At 44.9% G+C, this 24,754-nt stretch overlaps 13 protein-coding genes across 13 annotated transcripts; 7 read left to right on the forward strand and 6 right to left on the reverse strand.

Annotated features, from left to right (window-relative positions):
• Positions 1 to 236: 236 nt before the first annotated feature.
• On the reverse strand, positions 237 to 1,989 carry L203_101714 (flap endonuclease 1; the record flags this gene model as incomplete). Its single annotated transcript, XM_066211150.1, has 9 exons — positions 237 to 432; positions 483 to 698; positions 754 to 956; positions 1,003 to 1,206; positions 1,263 to 1,436; positions 1,491 to 1,593; positions 1,646 to 1,758; positions 1,842 to 1,903; positions 1,977 to 1,989. The coding sequence occupies 9 exons, from the start codon at positions 1,987 to 1,989 to the stop codon at positions 237 to 239; spliced, it is 1,284 nt and encodes a 427-aa protein (XP_066067247.1).
• Positions 1,990 to 3,930: 1,941 nt separating this feature from the next.
• L203_101715 (uncharacterized protein) lies at positions 3,931 to 4,845 on the reverse strand (the record flags this gene model as incomplete). The annotated part of the gene is made up of 7 exons (XM_066211151.1): positions 3,931 to 3,981; positions 4,049 to 4,109; positions 4,181 to 4,221; positions 4,308 to 4,358; positions 4,466 to 4,549; positions 4,651 to 4,687; positions 4,769 to 4,845. 7 exons carry the CDS (start codon positions 4,843 to 4,845, stop codon positions 3,931 to 3,933), a joined length of 402 nt encoding a protein of 133 aa, XP_066067248.1.
• A 173-nt stretch (positions 4,846 to 5,018) lies between these two features.
• L203_101716 (uncharacterized protein) lies at positions 5,019 to 6,435 on the forward strand (the record flags this gene model as incomplete). The annotated part of the gene is made up of 6 exons (XM_066211152.1): positions 5,019 to 5,486; positions 5,538 to 5,671; positions 5,725 to 5,913; positions 5,965 to 6,179; positions 6,256 to 6,337; positions 6,387 to 6,435. 6 exons carry the CDS (start codon positions 5,019 to 5,021, stop codon positions 6,433 to 6,435), a joined length of 1,137 nt encoding a protein of 378 aa, XP_066067249.1.
• Positions 6,436 to 7,183: 748 nt separating this feature from the next.
• On the forward strand, positions 7,184 to 7,693 carry L203_101717 (uncharacterized protein; the record flags this gene model as incomplete). The annotated part of the gene is made up of 2 exons (XM_066211153.1): positions 7,184 to 7,314; positions 7,363 to 7,693. The coding sequence occupies 2 exons, from the start codon at positions 7,184 to 7,186 to the stop codon at positions 7,691 to 7,693; spliced, it is 462 nt and encodes a 153-aa protein (XP_066067250.1).
• A 324-nt stretch (positions 7,694 to 8,017) lies between these two features.
• Positions 8,018 to 8,816, reverse strand: L203_101718 (uncharacterized protein; the record flags this gene model as incomplete). The annotated part of the gene is made up of 5 exons (XM_066211154.1): positions 8,018 to 8,064; positions 8,114 to 8,217; positions 8,266 to 8,494; positions 8,541 to 8,766; positions 8,814 to 8,816. The coding sequence occupies 5 exons, from the start codon at positions 8,814 to 8,816 to the stop codon at positions 8,018 to 8,020; spliced, it is 609 nt and encodes a 202-aa protein (XP_066067251.1).
• A 704-nt stretch (positions 8,817 to 9,520) lies between these two features.
• Positions 9,521 to 11,788, forward strand: L203_101719 (uncharacterized protein; the record flags this gene model as incomplete). The annotated part of the gene is made up of 4 exons (XM_066211155.1): positions 9,521 to 9,575; positions 9,640 to 9,807; positions 10,183 to 11,490; positions 11,544 to 11,788. 4 exons carry the CDS (start codon positions 9,521 to 9,523, stop codon positions 11,786 to 11,788), a joined length of 1,776 nt encoding a protein of 591 aa, XP_066067252.1.
• Positions 11,789 to 12,658: 870 nt separating this feature from the next.
• Positions 12,659 to 14,312, reverse strand: L203_101720 (uncharacterized protein; the record flags this gene model as incomplete). Its single annotated transcript, XM_066211156.1, has 7 exons — positions 12,659 to 12,721; positions 12,802 to 12,883; positions 12,972 to 13,046; positions 13,098 to 13,320; positions 13,375 to 13,558; positions 13,609 to 13,678; positions 13,735 to 14,312. The coding sequence occupies 7 exons, from the start codon at positions 14,310 to 14,312 to the stop codon at positions 12,659 to 12,661; spliced, it is 1,275 nt and encodes a 424-aa protein (XP_066067253.1).
• Positions 14,313 to 15,036: 724 nt separating this feature from the next.
• L203_101721 (uncharacterized protein) lies at positions 15,037 to 15,570 on the forward strand (the record flags this gene model as incomplete). The annotated part of the gene is made up of 1 exon (XM_066211157.1): positions 15,037 to 15,570. One exon carries the CDS (start codon positions 15,037 to 15,039, stop codon positions 15,568 to 15,570), a length of 534 nt encoding a protein of 177 aa, XP_066067254.1.
• A 291-nt stretch (positions 15,571 to 15,861) lies between these two features.
• On the forward strand, positions 15,862 to 18,305 carry L203_101722 (uncharacterized protein; the record flags this gene model as incomplete). Its single annotated transcript, XM_066211158.1, has 8 exons — positions 15,862 to 15,970; positions 16,024 to 16,146; positions 16,193 to 17,163; positions 17,225 to 17,497; positions 17,545 to 17,561; positions 17,615 to 17,814; positions 17,871 to 17,966; positions 18,013 to 18,305. The coding sequence occupies 8 exons, from the start codon at positions 15,862 to 15,864 to the stop codon at positions 18,303 to 18,305; spliced, it is 2,082 nt and encodes a 693-aa protein (XP_066067255.1).
• A 254-nt stretch (positions 18,306 to 18,559) lies between these two features.
• Positions 18,560 to 19,225, reverse strand: L203_101723 (uncharacterized protein; the record flags this gene model as incomplete). The annotated part of the gene is made up of 2 exons (XM_066211159.1): positions 18,560 to 18,931; positions 19,013 to 19,225. 2 exons carry the CDS (start codon positions 19,223 to 19,225, stop codon positions 18,560 to 18,562), a joined length of 585 nt encoding a protein of 194 aa, XP_066067256.1.
• Positions 19,226 to 19,922: 697 nt separating this feature from the next.
• On the reverse strand, positions 19,923 to 21,536 carry L203_101724 (uncharacterized protein; the record flags this gene model as incomplete). The annotated part of the gene is made up of 8 exons (XM_066211160.1): positions 19,923 to 20,150; positions 20,202 to 20,304; positions 20,348 to 20,580; positions 20,627 to 20,958; positions 21,007 to 21,180; positions 21,236 to 21,331; positions 21,389 to 21,464; positions 21,513 to 21,536. 8 exons carry the CDS (start codon positions 21,534 to 21,536, stop codon positions 19,923 to 19,925), a joined length of 1,266 nt encoding a protein of 421 aa, XP_066067257.1.
• A 343-nt stretch (positions 21,537 to 21,879) lies between these two features.
• On the forward strand, positions 21,880 to 22,797 carry L203_101725 (uncharacterized protein; the record flags this gene model as incomplete). The annotated part of the gene is made up of 4 exons (XM_066211161.1): positions 21,880 to 21,958; positions 22,005 to 22,156; positions 22,205 to 22,550; positions 22,595 to 22,797. The coding sequence occupies 4 exons, from the start codon at positions 21,880 to 21,882 to the stop codon at positions 22,795 to 22,797; spliced, it is 780 nt and encodes a 259-aa protein (XP_066067258.1).
• Positions 22,798 to 23,638: 841 nt separating this feature from the next.
• On the forward strand, positions 23,639 to 24,745 carry L203_101726 (uncharacterized protein; the record flags this gene model as incomplete). Its single annotated transcript, XM_066211162.1, has 4 exons — positions 23,639 to 23,853; positions 23,899 to 24,120; positions 24,168 to 24,517; positions 24,567 to 24,745. The coding sequence occupies 4 exons, from the start codon at positions 23,639 to 23,641 to the stop codon at positions 24,743 to 24,745; spliced, it is 966 nt and encodes a 321-aa protein (XP_066067259.1).
• Positions 24,746 to 24,754: the final 9 nt, after the last annotated feature.

The following is a 24,754-nucleotide window of genomic DNA, read 5'->3' on the forward strand; positions in this document are numbered from 1 at the left end:
CATAAAATTGGCTTTTGTTCGGATGAAAATCCAAGCCTTTATAACACTCATATCTTCATTGGATCAGAACCTTGACTTCGAAGACAGAATCATCGAGTTGCCCTTTCCTCAAGTATGGATTGTGTTTAATCATACTTTCATGTTTTATGGAGAATTGGATAAAAATCTGTGAGTCTAGAACCTAGAAATAGTAACGACTATATGTTTCCTATCATGCCCTATTGCCAAGGTTGAGACTACTTTTTTCCTTTCTTTTTCATTCCTCCGTTTTCATCTGCTTTTCGCTTAATACTTTTTCCATTTTTCCCTGTTGCTGTCTCCTTTTCAATGCTATCTTTAGGTTTGGCCGTGAAAAATCCATCCAAACGACCTTGTTGCTTGGCGGTTAACATTCTGGCCAATTTGGCAGCTCCAGCTCGAACTCGCTCTTCACTAAAGAAGTGTCATCCCATTTGTCCAATTACAGTTTTACTCGCGCTCACTTAAAGCCCTTATCTCGACACAAAAATTCCACTAATCCTTCAACATCGGGTTGATTCCATTCAAGCGTCAAATCATCTCCCTTGATAACATCTGGTTTGAGGAATAGCTGTTTTGCTTCTTCCCAAGGCCAAATTTCAGGTATTTGCATTCCAGCGCTCCCAACTTTTTTCTTCTTGGACGGCGTCTTTTTCTTGGGCGATTCATCATCATTGTCCCTGACATGGACTTGATTAGTTTGGAATACTGATAGCTTTATATCGATCTTCATACTGTTTTAAACTTTCTTCAGCTTCGGATTCTTCTTCCTCAAGCGCTTTCAGTTCCTCAGCTCTTTCAGACATTTTCCCTCGAATGTGCTCCACAATCTTTTCTAGTGATTTGTGTTCTCGCATCAGTCTAAGAGCAGTCTTTGGCCCGATGCCTTTACAAGGTTCCAAATAGTCACAACCAAGGAGAATACACAATTCAATAAACTGAGGCAAGTCAGGTCAGATGTCATATCCATTGAGAGACACATACTTGATCCATAGTCATATCAAGATCCTTAAGAGCTACATCCAAATGGATCTCCGAAATGGGCATCTTCTTGGCCTCACTAAATGTTAAATGCCGGAGAAGGACAGGAGTATGAAAGGTGAGTGTGTCCATATCTTCTGATCCTGCAGCGTATACTTTACCCTTTCGGGCAAGCTCTGCACATTGAGCTTCAGCCTCGCCTGGTGCCTACTCTTTATCAACATCTGTTGTTTAGGTGCTTGTCTTGGAAAACCTGGACTGACAGTGACAACTGGAATTCCCATTAATTCCAAAAGCTTTTTGCACTCTTCATTGTGCTCTCGCGTGACCCGAACTTGTCTTCGAGATAGTTTATCAATGTCTTCAACAGTACCCGTTTCTTTGGCTTCTTCTTCTCCTTCCTTGGCTTCATCACGACGAGCGAAACGTTTGGCGAGCTAAGCACATACTATCGGCTGACCGTATAAGATATATCAAGAGACCTAACATACAACATTTCCTTTGAGTTCTGGCGGTTTACCATCAAAGATATAGCATGGTTTGATACCATGATCAACCATACGAATGGTCCGGTAAAAGAAACCCATCAAATGACTATCACAATCCCATTTAATTGAGGTCACGACATCGTAGGCGAAAAGCATACCTTGTTACATCACCACTCTCATTCATGAGCATCTGGCCATCTTGCTGCCTGACAGCGATGAGAAACTGATATATAGACATGGAAGCATCGATTGCAACTTTGCGCCCAAAGAGCTGTAGAGCATTCTGTCAGATTCCAAGTCCTATAGAACGTCTTTCTTCCCTCCTATGCGCAGAATGCTTCGCACTAAACGTACAGTCTTCATCTCATGGTCCTTCATACACTTTGGGGCATTCTCGCTCAACAATCCTGTTAGGCCTTTTCAAGTGTAAGCACACTCCGTTATCAGTTATACATCCCGTGGGTGTTTGATGTCCATTAAACGACCAACCTTTTATGCCCATCTCAATGTTTGTTTTTGTTTATTTCTTCTCTCTCACAAGAAGATAAAATATTTGAATGAATCATTTTGATAATGGCTAGTGTGGAGTTGTTGGTTTATTTGGTTCCGCATCATAAAAGCAACATTTAGCTGGGCGGCGAACTCCGCCACGGCCAGTGGTTATATTTTGCGATATTTCTTCAGCCAGCGAGGTTTTTACATCTTTCTTATATCGCTCCCTCAAGAATTAACATATCCCCTCCATTCAACATAATGTCTCTTTCTCCTGTAAGGATCACAACCTTTGGAAAGTCTGGAGCATTTTTGGAGGACATGATTACGGCGACGAACAAAGTACACCAAGTAAAAGATAATGGATGCTCAAGATACCTATAGGTTCAGCGAGAGACATAATGGAGTGAACAAAACCTCAAAGAATGTATCCTGCGCTTTTTCTGTCTAGTACTGACTGGACCAAGCTACCAAGTATCGTCTCCTCTCAAGGTTCTTCCCAAGCCAAGTCCTCGCCATGCTCTAATTCTTGAAAATCCCCTTTCACTGGTCAATAGCTACAAGCACCTTTTTGCTTGATCCTGCTTGCCACGGATTAACCTTCACCACCAGCATGCGAAATTCTGGAATCTTGTTCATAGACGCATGCTTAGGCATCCAAGGATATGTCGGTGGGAATCAAGAGCTTGATGAGTTACTATTCGCAGGAGGGCAGATTACGAAGAGATTGCCAAACTGATTAAAGAAAAGACCGGAACACTAGGAGAGGACAGAAAAGAATTTTTTGTTGCTTTTGACACAAGCTACATGACTATCGTTTGCAACACTAATGCCATGGGTGACTGAAGGTGGGACATATACCACAGAAGCGAAGATTGCCAAATGGCGAACAGGAAAAGCGGTTCTTAGTATTCTGGATTTGGATATACCATACCTGTCGAGCTATTTCCCATACCATCTTGTTCAAGTCGAGTCATGGAAAGAAAGCTAATGATCAAGTATACTCGCGTCGTTGGTCTTGAATCGATCGGCACTTGACAGACATATCATTAAGCAGTCATTAGCGTGCAGCTCATTCTTAACCGTTTTCGACGTTCTTCCTTCGCCTTTGAGCGAATAAAAAGGTCACATTAGGAAAAAAGCATCAGCATGATGAGACATTGTTGTGTTGATCAACATCAGTAGAAATTGACTGTTGAGGAGGAGCTAGACCATGCACTCAATAACGTGAGATGTGTAGCACAAAGCCTCAAAGAACCTCACAAAGTATTAATTATGAGGGCTGCTCTTGATATCTCGGATGATGAACCAAACGTTTATCCAAGACCCATTGAGAACCCTAAGGTTTGAGGGCTAACTATGATTCAATAGCCTATTTCACAGCGCCTGCCGATTCTCGTTTTTCAAAGAGTTTTTCTCTCATATACATTGCGTGCTGGGTTGAATAGGTCATTCAAGAACTCACGAATGCTTCAAAATACAAATAATTGAGAAAACACAAGCCGTTGCCTCCTGTAAATCTGGGAGTGTTGAGGTTTGATTTACTAGTGATGTTGAAGATGTCAATTTGAAGGTGTCAGACAATGTCAATCGTTTACACATCGACTTGAGACATAGAGAGTAGATACCAAGCAGACGGTTCATGATATCATTAACCAAAATGGCGAAAGAACGATACTTGAAAGCTTTGTTGTCAAATTTACCTACTTGTGTGACATTCTTATGAAAAACATAAACATAAATAGCCAATAAGACCCAAGGTGTTGATATATCGTCATGTCATGAGATAGCTTCTGATATTGATTTGTTATTACGTGCTTAATCTTTTCCTTGGCTTGTCGGAAAGCCAAGAATGTGTCCCTGCCATGGATAGATGATGTACAATGGATACAATGTGACAATTCCTATGTCAAGACCGATGCGAAAGCTTTGTGGGGTATATTGAGAGCTGTCACAACATGCAACGGAGCGCATATGCGGTGACAACATAAATGATGGATTCCTGCCGTACATAAAGTCTTAGTGTATTCTAAAAGCCTAGAAGGAGAATGGGGATAATTTGAGCTCACATTGTTGAAAACCTCTTGTATGGCTTGATCACAATCCTCCCAATGGCACACCAGATCCCCCCTACATATTCTGTATCAGCTCTTCAACCGCAATCTTGAACAGGGGAATGTTTATATAAGAAAATAACTCACCGAGCTGCTTGACCTTTATTTTCTGTCAGAGTCGCCGTTACCTGTTATGGAACATGTAAGTTCTAGTCATTCTCGCATTCTAATTGCAAGCTTGATCTAGCAGGGAAAATTACTCTTAGAAACTCACGACATATTTGAAGCCGTTTGGCTCAATTTCTACCATTCTGCCTTTGATTTTCTATAGGAATGTCAGATTAGTGGCCTCACTCTGTCTGAAATATTGTCCAGGCATATTACGACTATAGGCCAGAAAAGTCCTCAGACATGCCAATAAGAAAGACACACTTCAGCTATGCCCTTGCTTAGCTCTCGCATTCGCTTGTTACCTTCTGGCTCCCAAGAAATTGTAGACAGGGTATTAAGCAAAAGCTGTATAATATGACCGTAGTGCAAAAGTAAGAATAGGACATAAGCGTTCAAGGAATCAATTAATCGTCAGCGGGTCCCAATAGATGACACATGATACTCACTTCTTTTATAAAAGTTCTCAAAATATCGGACGGAAAGCTGCAATTTTATCAACATCCTTATTACACTTCGTCCGCCTCAATTTCCAAGTGTTTGCTCTTATAACTTAACAAGACATACCGAGGTTTTGAATCAGCTGTTCCTGCTCTTGCGAGAGGCGGCGAAAGCGCACCATTAATCCTAGACGTTGAGGACATACCGATGTGAAAAAGTTTATAAATAAAGATGATAACTTTGAATTGTTGATGCTAGACAATGGTAAAAAAAGTGATGACCTGGAAGTAAATCACGAACGCGTGCAAGAAGACCATGCGTGATTTGTCTTTTCATCATAAAATACTTTTCAGTAACTTTTAAATTTCTCTTGTATATGTCTCGACGCTATAACAACCTTGCAGAGAGAGGCATTCTCAAAGACGCCCCTTGCACTTCATCAAGCATTCATTTACCTTCTCCACCAGCTTCAACCTGTTCTGTCCAACATCCAGAGACAGATCCTTGGACTTCTTCCTTGGCTTCGATATCAAGACACAGAACCATGAATCTGTCGGTTGGCTCACAATCAGCTCTGCAAGCGTCATGGAGGGAGCCTCCCAGTGTCAACCTGGGCTCTCCTTACGGCGATCTGCCAAATGCTTGTATCGACCACGGCGGAGATCAAGCGTATGATGCGGGCGTTTCCTCCCTTGGACATATCGGAGAATCTCCAAATCGTACAGGCTTGGATCAGCAGAAAACTATTAACAAGAAAGTCTTACTATATGGAGGAAGAGAAGTTTTGGCGTTGCAGGCGTTGGCTAGAATGATGGATAGCAGTAAGGGGAGAGATAAAGTATTAGTATGCCTATTCTGCCATAAACGGATTCAATCAATGCTAATGTATATACAGAAATGCATACAATATGCTCTCAAGACCTATCTTTATCTACTATCGGTCCTTGCACGTACAAGACCATTATCTTCTTGGTTGAAAGCCAATAGCAAGAGAATGGCAATCGCTGTCTCTGGTCTGTCATTGACACGGTTCGCTTCTTCCAATGGTGACAGCAATGTGTTTGAGCTGACACACAATGTAGGAAATGCCTACTTCTCTTAAACCCCCTTCATCCTCTAACAGACCTTTTGTCTCCGAAGCCCACCTCCGCCCGTACTCTTCTCTTGCACCTCGTTGATCTTTTAGGCGCGATAGCGGATGATGTATTCTGCCTTTCTAAACTGGGATTAGTCAATAAAAGGGCCGGATCAGTAGCTAGCCGATGGGCAGAGTTTGTATACTATCTGTAGAAAAGGAGATTGTCAGACTAACACAAATATAGCCGTTTCTGGTTCTTGACAACACTGATCGGCCTTTATAAATTACACATTCATACAATACCTTCTATCAAATCAGCTTTATCATTGCTGTCGTCTTCGCAAACAGAAAGGAATCATCGAGATACAGAGATGACAATAGAGGAAGACAAAATGAGAAAAAACTTGAGAGAAGCAGGCTGGTCAAATAAAAAGTTATTGGCAGACCTTGCCTTTGTTTGTATGTTCATGCGTCCTGTCTCGTTATAAAATGACTCTACTATTGAAAGAGGTTATTATCATTAACGCAGTTTTAGCTTATGATGTTTTCAACCTGAATTATCCTTCAATTGGCCAACCGCTTCAGTGTCTAACCGGTTTACTATCGGCCTACATTAGGTATATCTTTTTCTTCCTCAAAGTCACTACCTAACACTAAATCCGATAGTACGACAAAATTGTATAACCAACATTGGGATGCCAGTATTGGAAAATGATAAGAGAAATCTCCCAAGGCAGGGATGTGTTGTACGAGTACGAGACCTGTTCAATAAGCCATGACGGCATTTGACGTTGTACTAAAACAATCTTCTTCGGACGGGTTTCTGGTTATATTTATCTCCTGTTGGCTCAATGCTCGTCGTCAGTCATTGTGCCAAGAGCTATAATGTTTTGAGATAAATTCTTTCACGTTCTTCGTCAGTCTCCCATCATTGCATGCAATCTGTTGATTGCGTGTGTCCTATCAAGCTTCATATGTATGGCCGCAAGACTTTTACGCTCCGAATGGATCACCATGGATTGCTGTCTTGCATGCGAGACTTTTCTTGAAGCCAAGATATCTTGGGTCTAAAGGCTAATTCCTAGAAGAACGCTTTTCTTCTCTATTATCACGGTTATGCCATCCACTGCCAGCACTGCAGTCCTGTTCCTCAGCCTACACCATCCCTATAACTTCCTCGGTTCTTGTTACAATTCTGAATACAAAATCATTCTATATAAACATTTGGTTTTGTATTAAACACAAACCAAACTCAAGTGCCTATATAGTATTGGTGGACATCGCCGCTTTTCAGACAGCCCGTGCCTGGACGGAACCCATTTGGACTAGTTGACTTCTCCATTATAGTAGTTGTATTTGCAGGGTTTTAGTGCATTGTGGTAGAATATATAAAGGGCGTTCGCTTTTTTCAATAATCCCCTTCTTCATCCACCTACTCTTTCTTTCCCTCCTCCCCGACCACAATGCGACTCTCCCTCCTGGCCTTGACAACCTTGTCAGCTACCGCAAACGTCATCTCTGCGGCACCTGTTGAGCAGGCGCACGTCCCAAGAGACGTTGAAGGTAACACAAGCATCGTCAGCCTCAAGAATATGTATGTTGAGAGCAGTTTGGCCTTGTCGGGCTGACTGGATTGCTCTAGATCCACACTCTCGTCGCTCGTTGTGTACAATCCCTCGTCTGCAGCAGGCTCGTCCACTAGCGGTATGGCCGATTCAAACGCCAGCGCCAAGTCTAAACCTGTTGAAATCTTATCCTTGGGTGATTCTGTCGTGTTCAATCCAACACCTAGCACTACGCTCTCTTTTATTGGAAATGTTTCTACGTCTAGTGCTGTAAAAGAAAGTGGAAGCAGGGCTACCGCTGCAGCAACCAGTTCCAAATCTGCCACCAGTACAGGTAGAAAAGAAGCCCAAGTTGGTATCGCTGGCTTGGGAGTCATCATGTGGGCCGCCAGCGTCTTGCTTTTCTAGAGCGGACATTCTGCCTTTTGAGGCGTGATTCAAAAAAGATGATTCATCGTGTAACCCAAAGTTATGATCTGTAGCCACTAACCACAATCTTTTCGTATCTACCAGAGGCTTGATTACCCTATGTGGATTCAGTGTTTTCCTAGTTGACAATGTATCATATTATTTGCTTTGCGTATGCTTCAAGCTTTGAGTAGACTAAACGCATCCAGCTGTGGCCATTGGGATCGTCATCCAGAGATTGGGAACCTGTAATGCATCTGCATCTTTTGGCATACCTGATCTCTATCCACCAATGTCCCTTTACGTAACCCAAAAAAAAAGATATTAGAGCTGCTGAATTTTTTGGGAAACCCTGTCCCGCAATGTGGTATCTGCGGTACTGATCAGCAAACTGAAATAAGCTGCCATGAGCCAACCTACAGGCGTTCATGATAGTCTGCTCGTTGATGACAATGTCTGTCGTGTCGGGCCGGGGACGAGAGACACGAGCTGTAATGGCCGCTGCGTCCGTCTCCAGAATGACGCTATGGTCGGCATTAGCAAGGGCCAGTCCATGGGCATCAAGACATTACCCATCGTCAACCGTTTCATCAGCGGCCAGTAACACGAGATCCAGACTCTCCAAAACATTCCTCTTCTCGACGCTCCCTCTCAGCAAGAGGTTAACAGAATCAACAAAGGCAGTCAGCGCTTGATTCAGCATAATTTCGTTGGACGACGCGAGCGGGCCAACGATGATGAATGTGAGATCGATGATGGACCGGATGATGATGATGTGGGGTGGGAGAGGGTGAATCTCGCCTATATTCGTCAGTGTCGGCTCTCAACTGCGATACCAACGACTGACCTCCTCCACGCCTGACCTTGTCCCAGATTGACTTTTCGAATGCTTTTTGCTCTTTGAGCGTTGTCAATCCTCCCATTCCAGGGCCTCCTGGGCCTACTCCAAGTTCTGCTGGGATACCCGTGCTCACCGCTGTCTGGTGTGGAGGACTGTAGTACTTTGCCAGTACTCGCTGGCCATCCGAGTCGAGGACCAAAAGCGCTGTGACGGTGTATAGCGAAAGATTGGACTGAGCGTATATAAGCAGCGTCCGTTATAGGTATCCAACAAACTTACCATATTGGTTGGCAGTGTGTAAAAGAGAAACTTGTCCAATACCAGGATATTTCAATGAGCATCGATAGAGATGTATCAGATAGGCTCGCCTGTCAAACCTATTATAGGCATGCCAATAGGCCGCCAAAGGCATCCCATAGGCTCGCCATATTCCCCTCGCCTAATAACATTAGGCTCGCCTGACCGGATAAAATCGATAAAATCGTTCAATATTTGCACCTTGTATTTATCTACAAATCACAATGCGTCATCGATTGTTGCTGTGTCGTCATTCTTCTTCTTTCTTGATTTTCTAAAATCATTTTTCCATCGCTCCATACAAAACATCCCAGCGTACAGTTGACCACGCCGCTCAGCGTCATTACCACCTTTGCTTTAGTGAGTATCCATTCGCCACCCATGGCGGCGACCGCCGCCCTCCAGCTTCCATTTCCCTTGCCACCTGCTCTTTGCTCTGCTGACGTGGATTTATCTTGCTATGTATCCATAGTCCTAGCTTTCTTCTTCTAGACCCTTCCACCGCCACTCACTGTAGCCCTTATTCATTGTTGTTGCGATTGTATAGTCATCACTGGGTTTTTTTCTCTCGTTCCATTTGATTCCGCTTTTTTTTCTTTCTTTTTTTCCACCAGCGTATACAGCGGAATTGAAAACATTCTTTCTATATATACTTGACTTTGCAACAATCCAAAGTTGTTCTCGCAAGCATGGCAGCAGTTACTCAAGCACTACCATTGCCTCCGTCCGCGCTCAACAACTCAAGTAGGTGGCTTGACCTGGACCTCCACTCCACTATGACATCATACTCATGCTTTTCTACCTATAGTTCCGCGGCCGTCTTCTTCTGCATCCAACACAAAACCAAACATTACTGAGCCAAGTGCAAGTCCCAACAAACCTGTCTCAACTGGAGTCAACGGTGTTAAGGATACGTTGGGAAAGAACACAGTGCTCGTTGTGGATGAGCCCACTCCTGAAGGACAGGAGAGAAAAGGTGAGTTGTGCTGCATCAGCTTTCGTGGTCATAAGGTGCCGTAAAGAGACGACAGTCATCACTGGCCATCCATTCACTCGCATGCTTGAGTGAAAGGATTGGTCTTTTGTGTTGCAGGTGGTCAACTGCCATGGATGGTTCTGTTAGCCATCTGGTTATGGGGTGTTTGCGTCGATGTGGTGGATAAAGAACTCGATTGCTGATTTGCCATTCGCTTTTTCTCTCGATTGAAAACAACCTCAATCGTACAACACAATGGCCGCTCTGTCGTCGTCTTTTCCATGGACTCACTTGTCGCACAACCCATTCTATCGTCGTTGTTCCACTCACCGCTCTGATCGGCACCACTCTGATCGACACCATTCCTGAAAGTAGAGTCTCCGGCTGTTGAATCCAGACCAAACGAGAATCACGCTGTTGAGCGACCACCCATCAGGCCGAATGTAGGAGGTCAAGGCCGTTCTCGATTCGACGCTGAACCCAACCCATTCGAACAATCGTTCTCTCATCCACCCAAATCGGGAGGCAACCCGCAAGCCAATTCCAGTGACCCGAGTAACACAGACCAAAACACCCCGCCGAGAGGTACAGACGCTACCAGTACTCGTCACAACGCCTTGCCACCTCTCAGCAGTCTGACAAGTCCTGCAGCAGCTGATCCAAGCCAATTTCCTTGGTTGGCAAATTCGCTAAGAAGTGGACCATTGAGCCCTGCTATACTGACTGGTCCCCAAAGTCAAACCGTTGGGAACAACTCTGTTAAACCGGAAGGAGAGAACAGTGGGCCTTACGAGGGTACCTTGAGGACTGGCTTCACACCTGGTATTGGTTTTAGTTCTACGCCGGGCTACAGTTCATACATTTCTGCATCCCTCAATCAATTGCCTTTTCCATCCCCCAACACGGCTGCCTTTCTCAATTCTATCACAAACGTTACACCTTCTGCAGCTGAAGGTAGCGAAATCTCGCAAGCTGCTCAATCTGCCAGCGCCCCGGGACCTGTGGCCCATACTCAAGGACAACCGAACCACCCTCCAAGCGCAATACCTCCACATATGCAGCAACATTCTCATCATTCTCATCCGCAACCATCTCATGGTCCACCAGAGGACGTCCAAGAAACAATTACGCCCAACACTCTGAATGCCTTGACCGGCGTATTTGGAGACATGCCTCGTCAAGCAGGCGCTGGTCAAGGACAAGGGTATTTTGCATCAGCTCTAGGCGGAGCCCATCCTAGTGTGCTTGCGGGTGTCGGGGTGGGCCAAAATGTAGGAAATGTGTCTGGTGTCGGGGGGTATGTAGATTACGCTCAGCACAGTGCCAATGCTGCGTCTCAAGCAGCCAATGGTCTTTTCTTATTATCTCAAGCGCATCAAGAACTTTCCAAGCGAGAAGAGGCCAGCTCTACTCCACCTTCGTCCGCCACTCGTCGTTCGGTTTCTAAGCCTGCCAAGTCCAGCAGCGTCTCGGGAGCTAATGGCCTTGCGGGAGGAAAGCGGAAAGCGCCAGAGCAAGGCAAAAGTCAAACGAAAAAAGGAAAAAAGGGAGGAAAAGTGATGCAAGAAAGTAGTTCAGATAGTGAAGAAAGCGGCTATGGAGGAATGACTTCACAGGGGAATAATGGAAAGCCAGAAACGGAAGAAGAAAAAAGAAAAAACTTTTTGGAAAGAAATCGCCAAGGTACAGTTTTGATTGTTTTTGTCCTGTCAGTTAAACTTACTGTTTTTTTGAAGCTGCATTAAAATGCCGCCAACGCAAAAAAGCCTGGCTTCAGGAATTGCAGACAAAGGTCGAAACACTCACGCTTGAGAATGAACGTCTTCAGCAAACTGTTCAACAAATGCACGACGAAGTCAACAGGTTGACAGCAATCCTGATGCAGCATAGAGATGGAGGGTGTGGTTTAGGCCTGCCACCCGGAGGACATGCTGGCAGCGTCGGTATTGGTGGAGGAGTTTACGGAAGACCTTTGCGATAGAGCGAATGAGTGTGCCCACTGCGATTCCAAGGCTTGATAGAATACTGGAAGACTGACTCAAACGGGGAACGTAAAAGTTACTAGGGGGAAATTGTAGTCTCACATTCTCGATCCGGTTTTTTTTGTCTTACTATAATGTGTTTATCCTGACATTTACATACCTCTCTTTTCCTTTTGTCAGTTTAGGGTTCATCTCAATCTACACAAGCTGAGCTGTATTACGTCCACTATACATTGGCTGGCTTTGAAACTACTCAAAAGTCGAAGGGAACATGGAAGGTCTATTCATAGAATCTCTGTAGCCATGCATTCCTGTTCTATGACATCTGCGTACTGAACGCAATCTGATACATCTTGTTATGATACCCAAGTACAGCATTCGCGACAAGTCTTTTGGCGTAGGCTCAACATACATCCGCGATAGATAAAACACAATGATAGGCATATAATAGTCAAGGTGGGCAAAGCTAGCAGGTACAGTTGCTTGATTTTGTAAAATTAGATTAAAACAATGTTTGGCGTTACTTGGCAGAAACTACCTTGAGATACTCAAATCATACTTTGGCAAACGTCTTGCGATTGAGAATTTTCAGTTTTGAGTGTATTGATTCTCCGTTCTGCTCTACAACTTGACCTTCTCAATCCTATATCGTTTAATCCATTACTCATTTCTGCGTTCATCAAGGATTACGTCTTTTTCGTTGATGCCCTGATAATTCTCGTGTATAACGGTAGCCTCTGACCTGCAAATCTCGGTTGATAGACCATACACCTAATGCTTGTCTCTTGGTGTCTTCATTGCCAATCTCTTACGTCTTTTCCACATTGTACTTGCCATTTGCTTCTCATAGAAGGATCAAGACAAAGCTACTACTCTTCCTCCTCACTGGTACCCCTGCCGCCGCCATTTACTGTACTATCTCTCAATCTTCGCTACTATACTATCAATATCCGGCCTCTCGGGTTTTCGGCCAACGCCTCGTATGGTTCAGGGTAGAGGAAAAGTGACTCACTCCAAGATTTCTCTCTCCCTGCCTAGTGAGTTCTGCGGACAATTCTGTGACAGGTAAACTACCAGGATAGTTTGAGTGATGACTGTATCAAACACAGCATTGTCAATAGACGCTATTTGCCAAAACTCACAGAAGCACCTTGGAAAGGTGCGAAACAAGAGACTACGTACTAGACTGTGAAGGGCGATGTAGTTGTTTCAACAAGGGTTTTTGTGACGCCTATAGAAGTCCCAACGTGCGGAGGTCTGTATTAAACCATGAGCGCCCGATATGATAGTAGCGAAATCTCAACTCACCCCGCTATATCAAGAACTTTTAATTTTAATGCAAAATCTCCTGGATTTCGTACAACCAGCTCTGAGAATATAAAAAATGCTCCCTTTTCGCCGTTCAACGTGAGAGTGGTAGATGGTTTGAAGGTCGAGCCAAGAAGGTTGCGATATTCTTTTGCTTCACGATCAACATTTGGAGGAACTTGTGGCAAGGACCCAAAAGAGGCGTAACGAGGCGGAACATGGTCTTTTTCTTGTCACCATTGTCATACTCATGCGGCATTAACCTAGAAGAACTTACCAGGATGAGACTTGACTCTCAAAAGAGACCTCGATTCAGATCCATCAGGAGAGACAAGGTCGACCATCATGACCATATGCACTAATCTGCGTGACAAGTTTGGGTTATCCAGTGGAAGTATTTGAGAGTGATAGTCTCGTATGAGCAATTGAACGATAAGCGGAGCGGACAACGGTGGGTGACTCTGTACGCCAATGAGCAATTGCTCTCTAACAGCAGAAAACAAAGCCTTACACGACCAAGTGGCTGAACACCTAGAGCTTTACCACGTTGAGGTGATTGGAGGATTTGTAGTTCGTACGACCTGTCGTAGATCATGTCAGGATGACTCAACCAGGATCCACTTTTGAAACCGCCTACCAATGCTCTGCCGTCGATACCTGTCCTTCCACTCCATCATCCCACATCGCTCTCGGCACTCTATGTGGCCTGATAACCATGTACGCTTCTGGAGGCGGTGGCCGCACCTCACCACAATGTTGCCCATCCTGACCATTCAAATCGACTCCTTTTCTGACTACAATCTTTTCTGAAGAGTGATCTCGCTCACATATATCACTTTCTGTAGCAGACGTCTCCGTCGGTTGTGTCTGGACGTCGACGATGATTCGAGGCCGTCGAAGGGGTCTATTTGGCTCTACACGTGGGTAATCTGTCTGAAACCCGGACAGGAAGTTTCCAACGACTGCACTGGCGCTTGCTGGAGGTGGTGGCGGAGGGCACGCTGCCGTGCTGGTCGGTGGACTAGGGACATGTTGCGGCGGTGGCGGCGGGATTGGATATGTATATGGATATGAATATGGCTGGTAATGGTGGGAATGGGTATAAATTGGAAAGGTGTCTGATGCTGGAGGATGTATCTTTTTAGATGAAGAGGGAGGATTGGTGGCTGTCTTTCGAGTCGATTTTCTGCGAGCTGGTGTAATGGAAGAGACCATTTTCGAATAAAAGTAAAAAGATAAAAGAGAAATATGTTTAACGTTCTCTTTATACAAGTCGTGTTTGATCCGACGGATTTCAATTTTCTAATAAACATTAGAAAATAACTTTAATGGATTCAAAAGTGTGTTGTAATGGTGCTAATGATATTTTGTAATAAGCATGACAAGACAATTGTAATCATCATTACAAAATAGTTGTAATCCACATTAGAAATAGTTTGTAATAGGTATACTAAGGAGATGTCTGTGCACATCACTTTCCATTTCGCGAAAAAGATCGACCAAAAAAGAGGGACGTGCGTAATGGAATATTGTGTGGGATCTAAGGCACGAGGCGCATAACCATGATATACGATTACGTAATATATATATCTTATTCTATTTTGGATTCTATGGCGGATTTTAATAGTTGTAATTTTTAATGATTATTTTTTTTGGAGGGGGGGGGACGCTAGAGTTATAAAAGAACGATGGACCAAAGATGTAGTCAGTCTTCAACAAAAACCGCCTTCATGCATGCTGAAACCGGCCCTGCTCTGTCAACAACCGCAGCAGATGACTTGCAAGCTTGTTCAGATGACGAGAGAGGTAGAGGTTACCATAGTGCCGTACTCGGCTGCATGGGTGTGGCTGGATATAAACAAATCGCCATTTCAACTCTGCATCCACAGTCAGCTTTACAGTTAATTCTGCAGTCCATTTTACAACCGACCTTATAGTCATGTCTACTACCACCGCATACCCTACACTCCGTCGCATTGTCACCTCGCATGATCCGTCTGACACTACAGGAGCTCATGTCACCTTTCACGACGACGAGGTCAGCCTCAAGCCTGTCCTAGATGGCAATGCCCACATCTCCTCACTGTATTCTTCTTCAGGCCTTCCCACCATCAACCCTCATGTTGTCACTTCACAGCACATTACTCGCTCAGTGGAGGCAGTACGAGGCGTTGTTTTTCCTGGAGGATCCAACGCGCAAGTGACTCAACTCGCTCCCAACTTTTGCGTGGACATGCACCGCACCTCATCTGTCGACTACAATGTGATGGTACAAGGCAGCGCTTGGCTCATTGTACCGGATGGAAAGGGTGGTGAGAACAAGACGCTGGTCAGAGTTGGAGAGTTGGTTGTACAGACTGGAACTCTGCATGCGTGGCAAGCCGGACCAGAGGGTGCTCGCTGGGTGACTGTGGTTGTGGAAGCGCTGCCGGTAAGAGTACAAGGAAATGAGTTGGAGAATATAGATTTTTAGAATGCGGGATAGTTGTTAACAAGTCGGAAATGTTTTCCACGTTGCCGATATGAGAGTTGCGGGGCCACACGGGGCCAAACGTATCCGCCAATCACTATTTGAAACCTGAAGATGAATTAAATGTATTTCATATTTTGATATATCTGTGGTTTTTATAATTGAAAAGGTATTGCCTTCAGAGTGCTTGCCATTACAGTACCTCACTCCGAGCTTGCTGGCAGCATCGTTAGAGACGCATCGAAGAGCGTTTCTCTGACTGCTATACTCTATTCTCAAGATCAGACATTGGTAATGCTCATGGGACCCAGCGAACGATCGTATTCATTCAGCGAGGTCAAGAAGCCGCTCGTACAATCAGCGGTGTCTTTTGCTTGTATGCCTTGCCGAGGGAAGAAGATTAGTGAGAGTTTTGCATGATCAAGGAATGGCACATACTCAGCTCATGCGACACAGAATGTGATTCTTCCAAGCCATACTGTAAAAATTGTGCCAAAAATCCAGAGGCTTGCTTTTATCCTGCAAGAATGAAACCAGGTCTTAGGCCGGGAACTGGCATGGAAACGCTCAGAAGGATCGGTGGGCATCGATCTCTTCCAACTTGATGTGGCTGACAGTTTGAAAGGGTTTTTGGAAGAGCGGATGGAAGCATACGAAGCGAGGTTAGCTGAGCAAGAAGCCCGGCTATCGCAGCTGCCAATGGTTCCTCCATTCTCTTATGATCGAAACCACACGCCTCTTTCTAATCCTGGTATGAGCAATCAAAAGATTGCAGGCGATGGCATGCCCAGTGGACCGCAGGTTAGCATGTCCACAGTGACGGTACATGGCCTACCTTCAGTGAATCAGCCCATGTCGGGCGTCATTCCAAACCCCAATGCTTTCTCAGGAAATCCTTCTCCTTCGACAAGCACTCATACTTTTGAGCAAACTTCTTTCCATATGCCAACCTCTCCAAATGCAACCCAGTCTTCCCCGGCATCTTTTGTAGATCCCCACATCCTTCCGCCAGACGATATTGTTCGAGACTTGATCAACCTGTTCTTCACGCATATCCACCCCTGGGCTCCAATACTCTCCCCAGCTCTCCCGGATCTGTATCCGCCATGGAACATTGTCCATCATGCTATTGTGGTGGTTTCTCTGCGGCTGTCTAGAGATCCGAGAATAGCCACCGTGAAGGAACCCATCAAACAAAAGGCCAAGCAGCATGTACTTGCTCATGCCGTTGAATCTACTTCCATCGCTTCACTGCAGGCGCTTGCAGTTTTAGCTCTCGACTTGATTGGATCCGATCAAGGTCCTAGTAGCTGGGGAATTCTCGCCCTGCTCACCCGCTCTGCAGTCCATCTCGGACTGTCTAGCGAAGAGGATACCAATCCATGGATGGGCAGAGCGCTTGTTCCGTCGCTGAGCCGTACGAGCATCATCCCACCACCCTCAAACTGGCACGAAGATGAATCAAGGAGGAGGTTGTTTTGGCTCATTTTTGTTCTGGATAGATACGTCTGCGTGTCGACTGGTTGGGATTTTGCCTTGCCGGACTTTGACATCAAGCGAAGATTACCCTGCTCAGACGCAATATGGGCTCAGTCTGTAAGTATCTGCAGAATCTGTTGCTGAGTGTCATGAGAATGCACATTGATGTCGGCTCTAGGAATGGTATCAAGCGCCTCTCTTTATTTCAGCTTTCCATAAAAGCCACACGGGACATAATCTAGAAAATATCAGTCCCATGGCATATCTTGTTGAGGCTCTCGATCTCCTTGGTCGGGCCCACACTTTACAGAGCGAGAAGATTGCTTTGGGTGATGCAAAAGCTTTAGATGCGAAGAAAGAAATGACTGTAGCTTTGACAATGGCCACTACAAGGTGGTTCGCTAATCGGCATATCAGTTTAATTCATCCGGAAGGAATGAGGTTTATGATTGTAAATCTTTGGTGCTCATGTTTAATAGTGTGCTGACGTTTTTTTAGAGATCCATACATTATGCGTACATATCATCAAGCTCCTACCCAGAATTGTGCCAACTGACTTAAACTGTAGCACTCTACTGAAACTTAACGCATACTATGCATTTCCTGCTCTGTCCAATGGAGAACCACAGGAACCATACCTCTCAACCTGTCTTTCCTCTGCACGCTCCATGGCAAAGCTTGTCGAAAGCGCTAGACGAATTGGTTGGGCGACTGCTTCCTCGCCTTTGTTCATATGGGGTTGTTGGGTAGCTGCAAGAGTCCTGTTTGGTAGGTGTGATATAGAAACTACCTTAATCTGGATGATAATGCTGATTGTATCCTAGTTCATACATACTTGAGTCATCAGACTCAACCCGATAAAGATTTTGAATTAATTGTTTCTACCCTAAAAGAACAAGCAGAATACTGGGCGCTTGCCAGTCAGTCTATTAACCGCTTTGCGCTGTTATGTGCTGATGATTTTAGCCCAATATGTGAAGCTCCTTGAAAGAGCAAAGCGAAAATGGCTTGACACTATCACACAACCTAATTCCAATCATGCTCTTCCCGAGGCCATCCATGTCCTTCTTGATCTTCGCCGTACCGCCTATTCTGCAGTTCATACAAACATGCATGAGACTCCATTCGTCTCACCGCCTGAGCCTGATTTAAGTCAGTTGCCGGCATGGGCAGTTGAGCCCGGTTTGAATGACTTGTATTCTTGGTTTGACCTGCCGGCAGGATTTTTTCAGGCTGAATCGCATGGTTCGGGTGTATGAAAAAGCTAGCATCGCCTCTGTATTCTGTCATGTATGTATTAGTAGGCTGCTTGGAGCGTTATACAAAGAGAGCAGAGAACCCATAGTGTCAACAGGATCTACGGCTTCGTATATGTTGTGATTTATACGATTGAAGGACACTGTAGCTAGCTCGATGCTTGTATCTATTATCTTGATACATATGCATTGTATACCGATGCTCGTGTTACAGCCTACCAACCTCATCAAACTCACTCTATTCTGGTTTCTGATCATCATTCATTTTGTTGGCCCATCAGTGTTCTCCATCCATCAGCAACCAGTGCTTGAGTCTGTATTCTAAGGTTGTCAGCATCGAGCCCTGCATCATGGACAGTTTTCCACAGGTCTATATCACCTCTCGCTTCTTCTGCCCTAGCCCGATCTCTTTTCGCTATCCCAGTAGTGGCGGTGCCCAAGTACTGAGACTGGGCAACAGCCTGTCTTGTGACAGAATGATATTGGTAAGTCTTTTGAAGCGAATAGAGATATGGCAAGATTACAGAAGGCTCCATCGTAAAAGATGTAGCAGGGGTAGGAAGGAGGGAATAGATAAGAGGAAGAGCAAGAAGACACAAAGATCTATAGGTATGAATAATTGATGAGATCTAATTGTACTATCAGTTTGTGTCCTTGTGTACTCTTCAGCTTCGCATAGCGCAAGAACCTGCCGAGGAATAGACACGCACATGAGGGCAGTCCCCGTTAACGAGCTGTATCCGCCATTCCCATTTTATGCCAATCTCAACAATAGCGCCTACCAGCAACGTCCATGCAGAGAGACTCATCCAAGCGTCTCTCCTTTTTCTTGCTTCAGCGCCTCCTACGCAAGGGATTGCCAGGAGTCCGATCACGATCATGCACTTTGCATAAGGCTTGAGTAATGCAGGTAAGGCGAACATGTAGTAGTCTGTAGGCTGCACACACCATAAACAACGGGTTAATGGCTCATGGCCGAGATGGCTGTAGAGATAACGATTGTCCAGAAGCTTCAGGCGAGTAAGGAGCAATTCCTCGAGGGGCGAGATGATGCCAAAGCGAAAGGTCAATACTTGGCGTAGGGTATCATTTGGAGTCAATATAGGGAGACTGTTGGTGGTGAATACATTATATGGTGGTGATAGCAGCTGCTTGAGGAAATATAGAGTGTTGACGGCCAGTACAGCTTTTTCAGCCAAGGGCTTTTTTGAGAAAGAAAAAGATAGTCGAGTTTGTTGAAGATGCTGAGGTGAACGTCCAAAAGCTGACTGAGTAATATAGAATATAAATGGAGGGGCAGCTACAAGTAAAAGAACTCCCAAAATTAGTTGTGTCAAGCTCATGGATGAATTCGCCTGGTGACTGGGTGAATTTTAAGCAACATGTAAAGATTAAACTTGCGAGGAATTTAAAAGCAAGATTAGATAAAAATGACGCGGGTTCCCCCTGACCAAAAAAAATTGCAAAAACTGAATAATAATATCTTTATGCTAATCTTTACTTTATATATACATATATTACATCAATGCTAAACATTGACAGAATCTCAATACAAACACGTATACTGCGATGATATATATGGAAACCCCCTAATTGAAAAGAAACCTCTCCTAGAATAACTTAGTGCTTGCCGTTCGTAAGTGTCTCATCTTCAACCTCTCCAGCAGCACCAATACCCTTGCAAGGGGTAAAAAAGGAGCTGTATGGAACAAGCTCAGCTGCAGGATTGAGCTCAAGGCCAAATCCAGGATCATCAGAAAGGTCTACTCGACCATTATGAGGCAAAACCTCATTAAGAAAGAGGTTTCCGAAAGAGGGATAGATAGTCTTTCCGTCTGGCGAGTTGGCCTATACCATTATCAGTTTTGACCCGTTTTACAACCTGGTAGTTTGACGCGCAATATACTCGCAAAAATCAGAATTGGAAAAGGTCATGATAGCCTGGAAAGAATACGGTCCAGAACCATGAGGAACAACGGGAATGTCATAAGCAGCGGCCATACTACATTCAGTCAGTCTTGGGCTACAAGCAAGTATAGACATACGAAGCGACCTTGATGAGTTCTGTCAGACCGCCAAGCCACATGACATCTGGCTGGATGATGTCGACAGCTCGGTTCTCCATGAGCTTTCTGAAGCCGTACTTGGAGTATTCATGCTCGCCGGCTGTGAACTTGACATAGGGAAGGGCTTCTTTGAGCTTGACATAGCCATCAAAGTCATCCGGATGAAGCACCTCTTCCCACCAGTTAATTTCAACGCCAGCCTTCTCACACGCCTAAGATATGTCAAAATCAATTCATCTTAAACATGATCAAGCGCACCTTGACAAGAGCAATGGTGTAGGGCACATCCAAGCTCATGTAACAGTCAACTTGGACAGGATAATCTGGACCAACAACTTCCTTACATTTCCTTAGATACTCTACGTTCTTTCGGATACCCTCATGGCCGTCAGGAGGTCCATGGGGAAGGGCAACCTTGGAACCCCAAAAGCCGAGCTTCTTGGCTACCTCGGGTCGAGGGCCAGTAAGGTAGAGAGGAATGTCTTTCTTGGTGCGACCGCCAATCATCTTGTAGATAGGTTCGCCTCTGATCTTGCCCAAAAGATCCCAAACAGCAAGATCAATAACAGAAATGGCGGCAAGAGGAAGACCTCAAGTCCAATGTTAGCTCCAGTGTCTACAAACCGTAAGACGTCTACCTTTTCGGCCATAAAACATGGAAGCTCGAAACATTTGGTCCCACATCTTGTTAATGTCTCGAGGGTCTTGGCCAATGATGAAGCGCTTAAAGTGCTCTTCAATAAGCCAGCAAGCGGGAGGACCACCGAAACCAGTGGCATAACCAACTGTACCGTCAGACGCATGAATCTTGACTATGTGCATTCTTAGCAAGCCATTCCAGAGTCTTGCCATATCTTCAACACTTACCAAAGATACTACCTAATACGCCAATTCCCCAAGACGTTCGAGAAGCCTTGTACTCTTTATACTTGTGCATGGGACAAGAGATGTTTCCCTGTACAACTATCCTCGAGTCAGCACCCTACTGTTCTATACCTTGCTCCACCATGCTCGACTCACTCCAGTGATCAGTGTTTTGCCTGTGATAGTCTCCACCAGATCCGTGGGCACTGGGGATAAATGTCTCTAGCTTGATCTGGCACACGATTTAGGATGTTGACCATAATACAAACCACAAGCTCACAATGGTAGGCCACTGCTTTGGCATGATGGGAGAGTCTTGTAGATGTAAATACAAAATCCAGAATGGATAAAAGAGTTCAATTCTATCCACATCTTATATCATCTTGGAAATATAAGATACAACCCATATATTTATTTTAGAAAATAGAGTCGGGCCGAAAAATCGGTAATGCGCCCGGCATAATGATACGCCGTGCCGATTTGTTTTTGTTTTTGTTTTTGGCAAAGTTGACTTTTGAACCAGGTTTTGAACAAGACAAGGTATTTTACTTTTCATCTTTGTTTTACATCTTATTTTGCTTTTTCATCCATAAAGATTCATGTTATAATCCAAAAACGTTACGGTAGTACGAAGGAGAGACGACAGAATGTCTTTTGAGCTGCTCAAGAACAAGATCGTTGCTGTCACTGGCTGCTCGACGGGGATTGGGAGAGCTATCGCGATTGGTATGTGGATGGCTGGACTGTATGCATTGCGCTGACTGGTCAAAAGGTGCGGCCAAGAATGGCGCAGATGTTATCCTGCATCATCTGGGAGAGTCGACTGCGAGCGATATTGCACAAGTGCAAAGCGAGTGTCATAAAGTTGGAGCAAGAACAGTAGTTGTGTCGGGGGACATCTCTGAGCCCAAGACTGCTGGCGATGTAAGCTTGGTTTGGAAGTAGGAGGTTGTGTCTGATGATTACCGGCAGATTGTGTCAGCAGGAGTTGCTTCGTTTTCCCGTATCGATGTCCTCGTTTCTAATGCTGGTATCTGCCCTTTCCATTCTTTCCTCGACCTGCCCCATTCTCTCTGGGAGCGTGTCCAGGATGTCAACCTCAACGGAGCGTTTTACGTCGTTCAAGCAGTTGCCAATCAGATGGCCAAGCAGGAGCCAAAGGGCGGAAGCATCGTGGCAGTCAGTAGCATTTCGGCGTTGATGGGTGGAGGAGAGCAATGCCATTACACCCCTACCAAAGCAGGCGTAAAGAGCTTGATGGAGAGTTGCGCCATCGCTCTGGGTCCTATGGGGATCCGGTGTAACTCTGTTCTTCCAGGTGAGCTCATGTCATTTTTAAGACAGCCAACTAAGTCCATCAAGGTACCATTGAAACAAATATCAACCGAGAGAATCTTTCCAATCCGGAGAAGAGGGCAGATCAAATACGACGGGTCCCCCTGGGCCGACTGGGTAAGCCTGAAGATCTTGTGGGACCTACTCTCTTCTTTGCTAGCGAGTTGAGCAACTACTGCACAGGAGCGAGTGTTTTGGTTGACGGCGGCATGGCAATTTCACTCCAGTAAATACGAATTGTAAAATTTTTGGGTTTTGTAAGGTATGCATGTGTCTGCAGAGATGCATGGGCAGTGCTAGCAACTAAATTGGTCAACTCACCTCAGATGTCTACTGTCATGTCCGTCTTAACCACGCACCAGATTCAGCTTTTCTATTCTCAGACTCATCCCTATCCTATCACCCAGACCCTAGCCCTCTTGTGGTAAGCAATGGCATACTCTCAATTCGCCAATACCAGATCTAAAAGGTGACGAAGGTAAACTCTGTGCAACAGAATTCACCGGCCATGATATAGTTCGTCACTCCAAGACTCAACAGCGTAGGCAAACCATTTTTTCCCTTTTCGCAGCAATATCATAGCAAAAGCTGGTCTGAATAGATGTACTTTGGGCAGCTAAAACCCAACCCATCTTCACATTTCGTCTTCACATTCCATTTGAGGATATAGAGTTCAATTAAAAGCTGTGATCAATTCCATATCTCAGCTATAATGGTACGCCTTCCACGTAGCTCACTTACTATACTCATCTGCCATCCAATAGGGCCTCTGCTTCTCAAGTCGAGCTTTTGTAAATGAGCCCTATTGCCGGCCTCACCATTATCCTTTTCTCCCTTCGCCAGTGATGTTGATTGGCTTATCTCCAATTATCAGACCCCTTCCGGTTCGCCACGAATTTCAAAGACCTAAGGTCGGTTTTAGAGGACCAGTTGTAGTTGTAAGAGGAAGAAACCATAAAGACGCAGAAGATGTTAAGTGCAGGCAAATTAGTTACGTAATAGGACTGCATCCCAACGTGTCTATTCAGAATGTATTACCATTACATTTGCTTTTTGCTTATACAAGATAGAATGCGTTTGTTTCCCTTTTTAAGTCTTTTGGGACTCCCTCTGGCTTCTACAGCCGCCAAGGTGCCAGATTGGCCTTCACTCGCCGCCAAAGCACGAGATGGTGCGATTAAGCTTAATACTCAGAGCTATCACGATTTGCTCGCTTTGGACCGGGAATACAGCGTCACCATCTTGTTAACGGCGCTTCCTGCCCAGTTCAAGTGCGAACCATGCCGGTATGTTGATGGGGATATCTTGAAAGCTGGGCTAACGCTAGTCAGTCAATTTGATCCAGCCTTTAGCCACGTCTCAGACTCATGGGCTCGTCTGCCGAAAGCCCAGCGAGATCAGCATTTCTTTGCGAGGCTGGATTTCGCCGACGGCCAAGAAATCTATAGTCAACTTGGTCTTAGCTCGGCTCCTACTGTCATGTACCATCCGCCTATGGCTGGGCCAAAAAGGAACAACAAACTGAGTGTCATTACCTATGATATAAAAAGACAGTGAGTAGAATCGCTACTGAAGATTGACCAGATCTAAAGAACAGTAGTGGTCTCGACGCTTCGGCGCTTCATAACTGGGTGTCTAATCTCACGCCGACGCATTTTGACCTACATGAACCATTCAATCCTATCCCATATATTGTCATCCCTGCTTCCATTATCGCTATCGCCATTTCTGTTTACTCTCTTCGTTCCTTTCTCATTCCTCTTGCTCAGTCCCGAGTTGTCTGGGGTTGTGTCTCTCTCATTTTAATTCTGACCTTTATAAGCGGCTACATGTGGAACAGGATCAGGAATGCACCATATATAGCAATGGGAAAAGATGGCAAGATCAATTGGATTGCGGGAGGGTATCAAAACCAATTAGGATTAGAAAGTCAAGTTGTTGGTGGTATTTGTATGTATTCTGACCGTTTTCTGGATATTTCAGTGCTGAAACCATGTAGACGGTCTCTTAGCGTTCTGTATTATCGCACTTACTCTCTTTGTCCCTGCCCAGACATCCCCGGTCAAACAACGTATTGGCGTCTACCTCTGGCTAGGCATGTTGGTTGTAGTGTTTAGCTTGTTGATAAAGCTGTTCAAGCTCAAAAACGGAGGCTACCCTTTCTCCTTACTTTTCTAAACTTTCGTC

The sequence above is a fragment of the Cryptococcus depauperatus genome, chromosome 2 (genome assembly GCF_001720195.1).
Source record: "Cryptococcus depauperatus CBS 7841 chromosome 2, complete sequence".
Classification (NCBI taxonomy): Eukaryota; Fungi; Basidiomycota; class Tremellomycetes; order Tremellales; family Cryptococcaceae; genus Cryptococcus; species Cryptococcus depauperatus.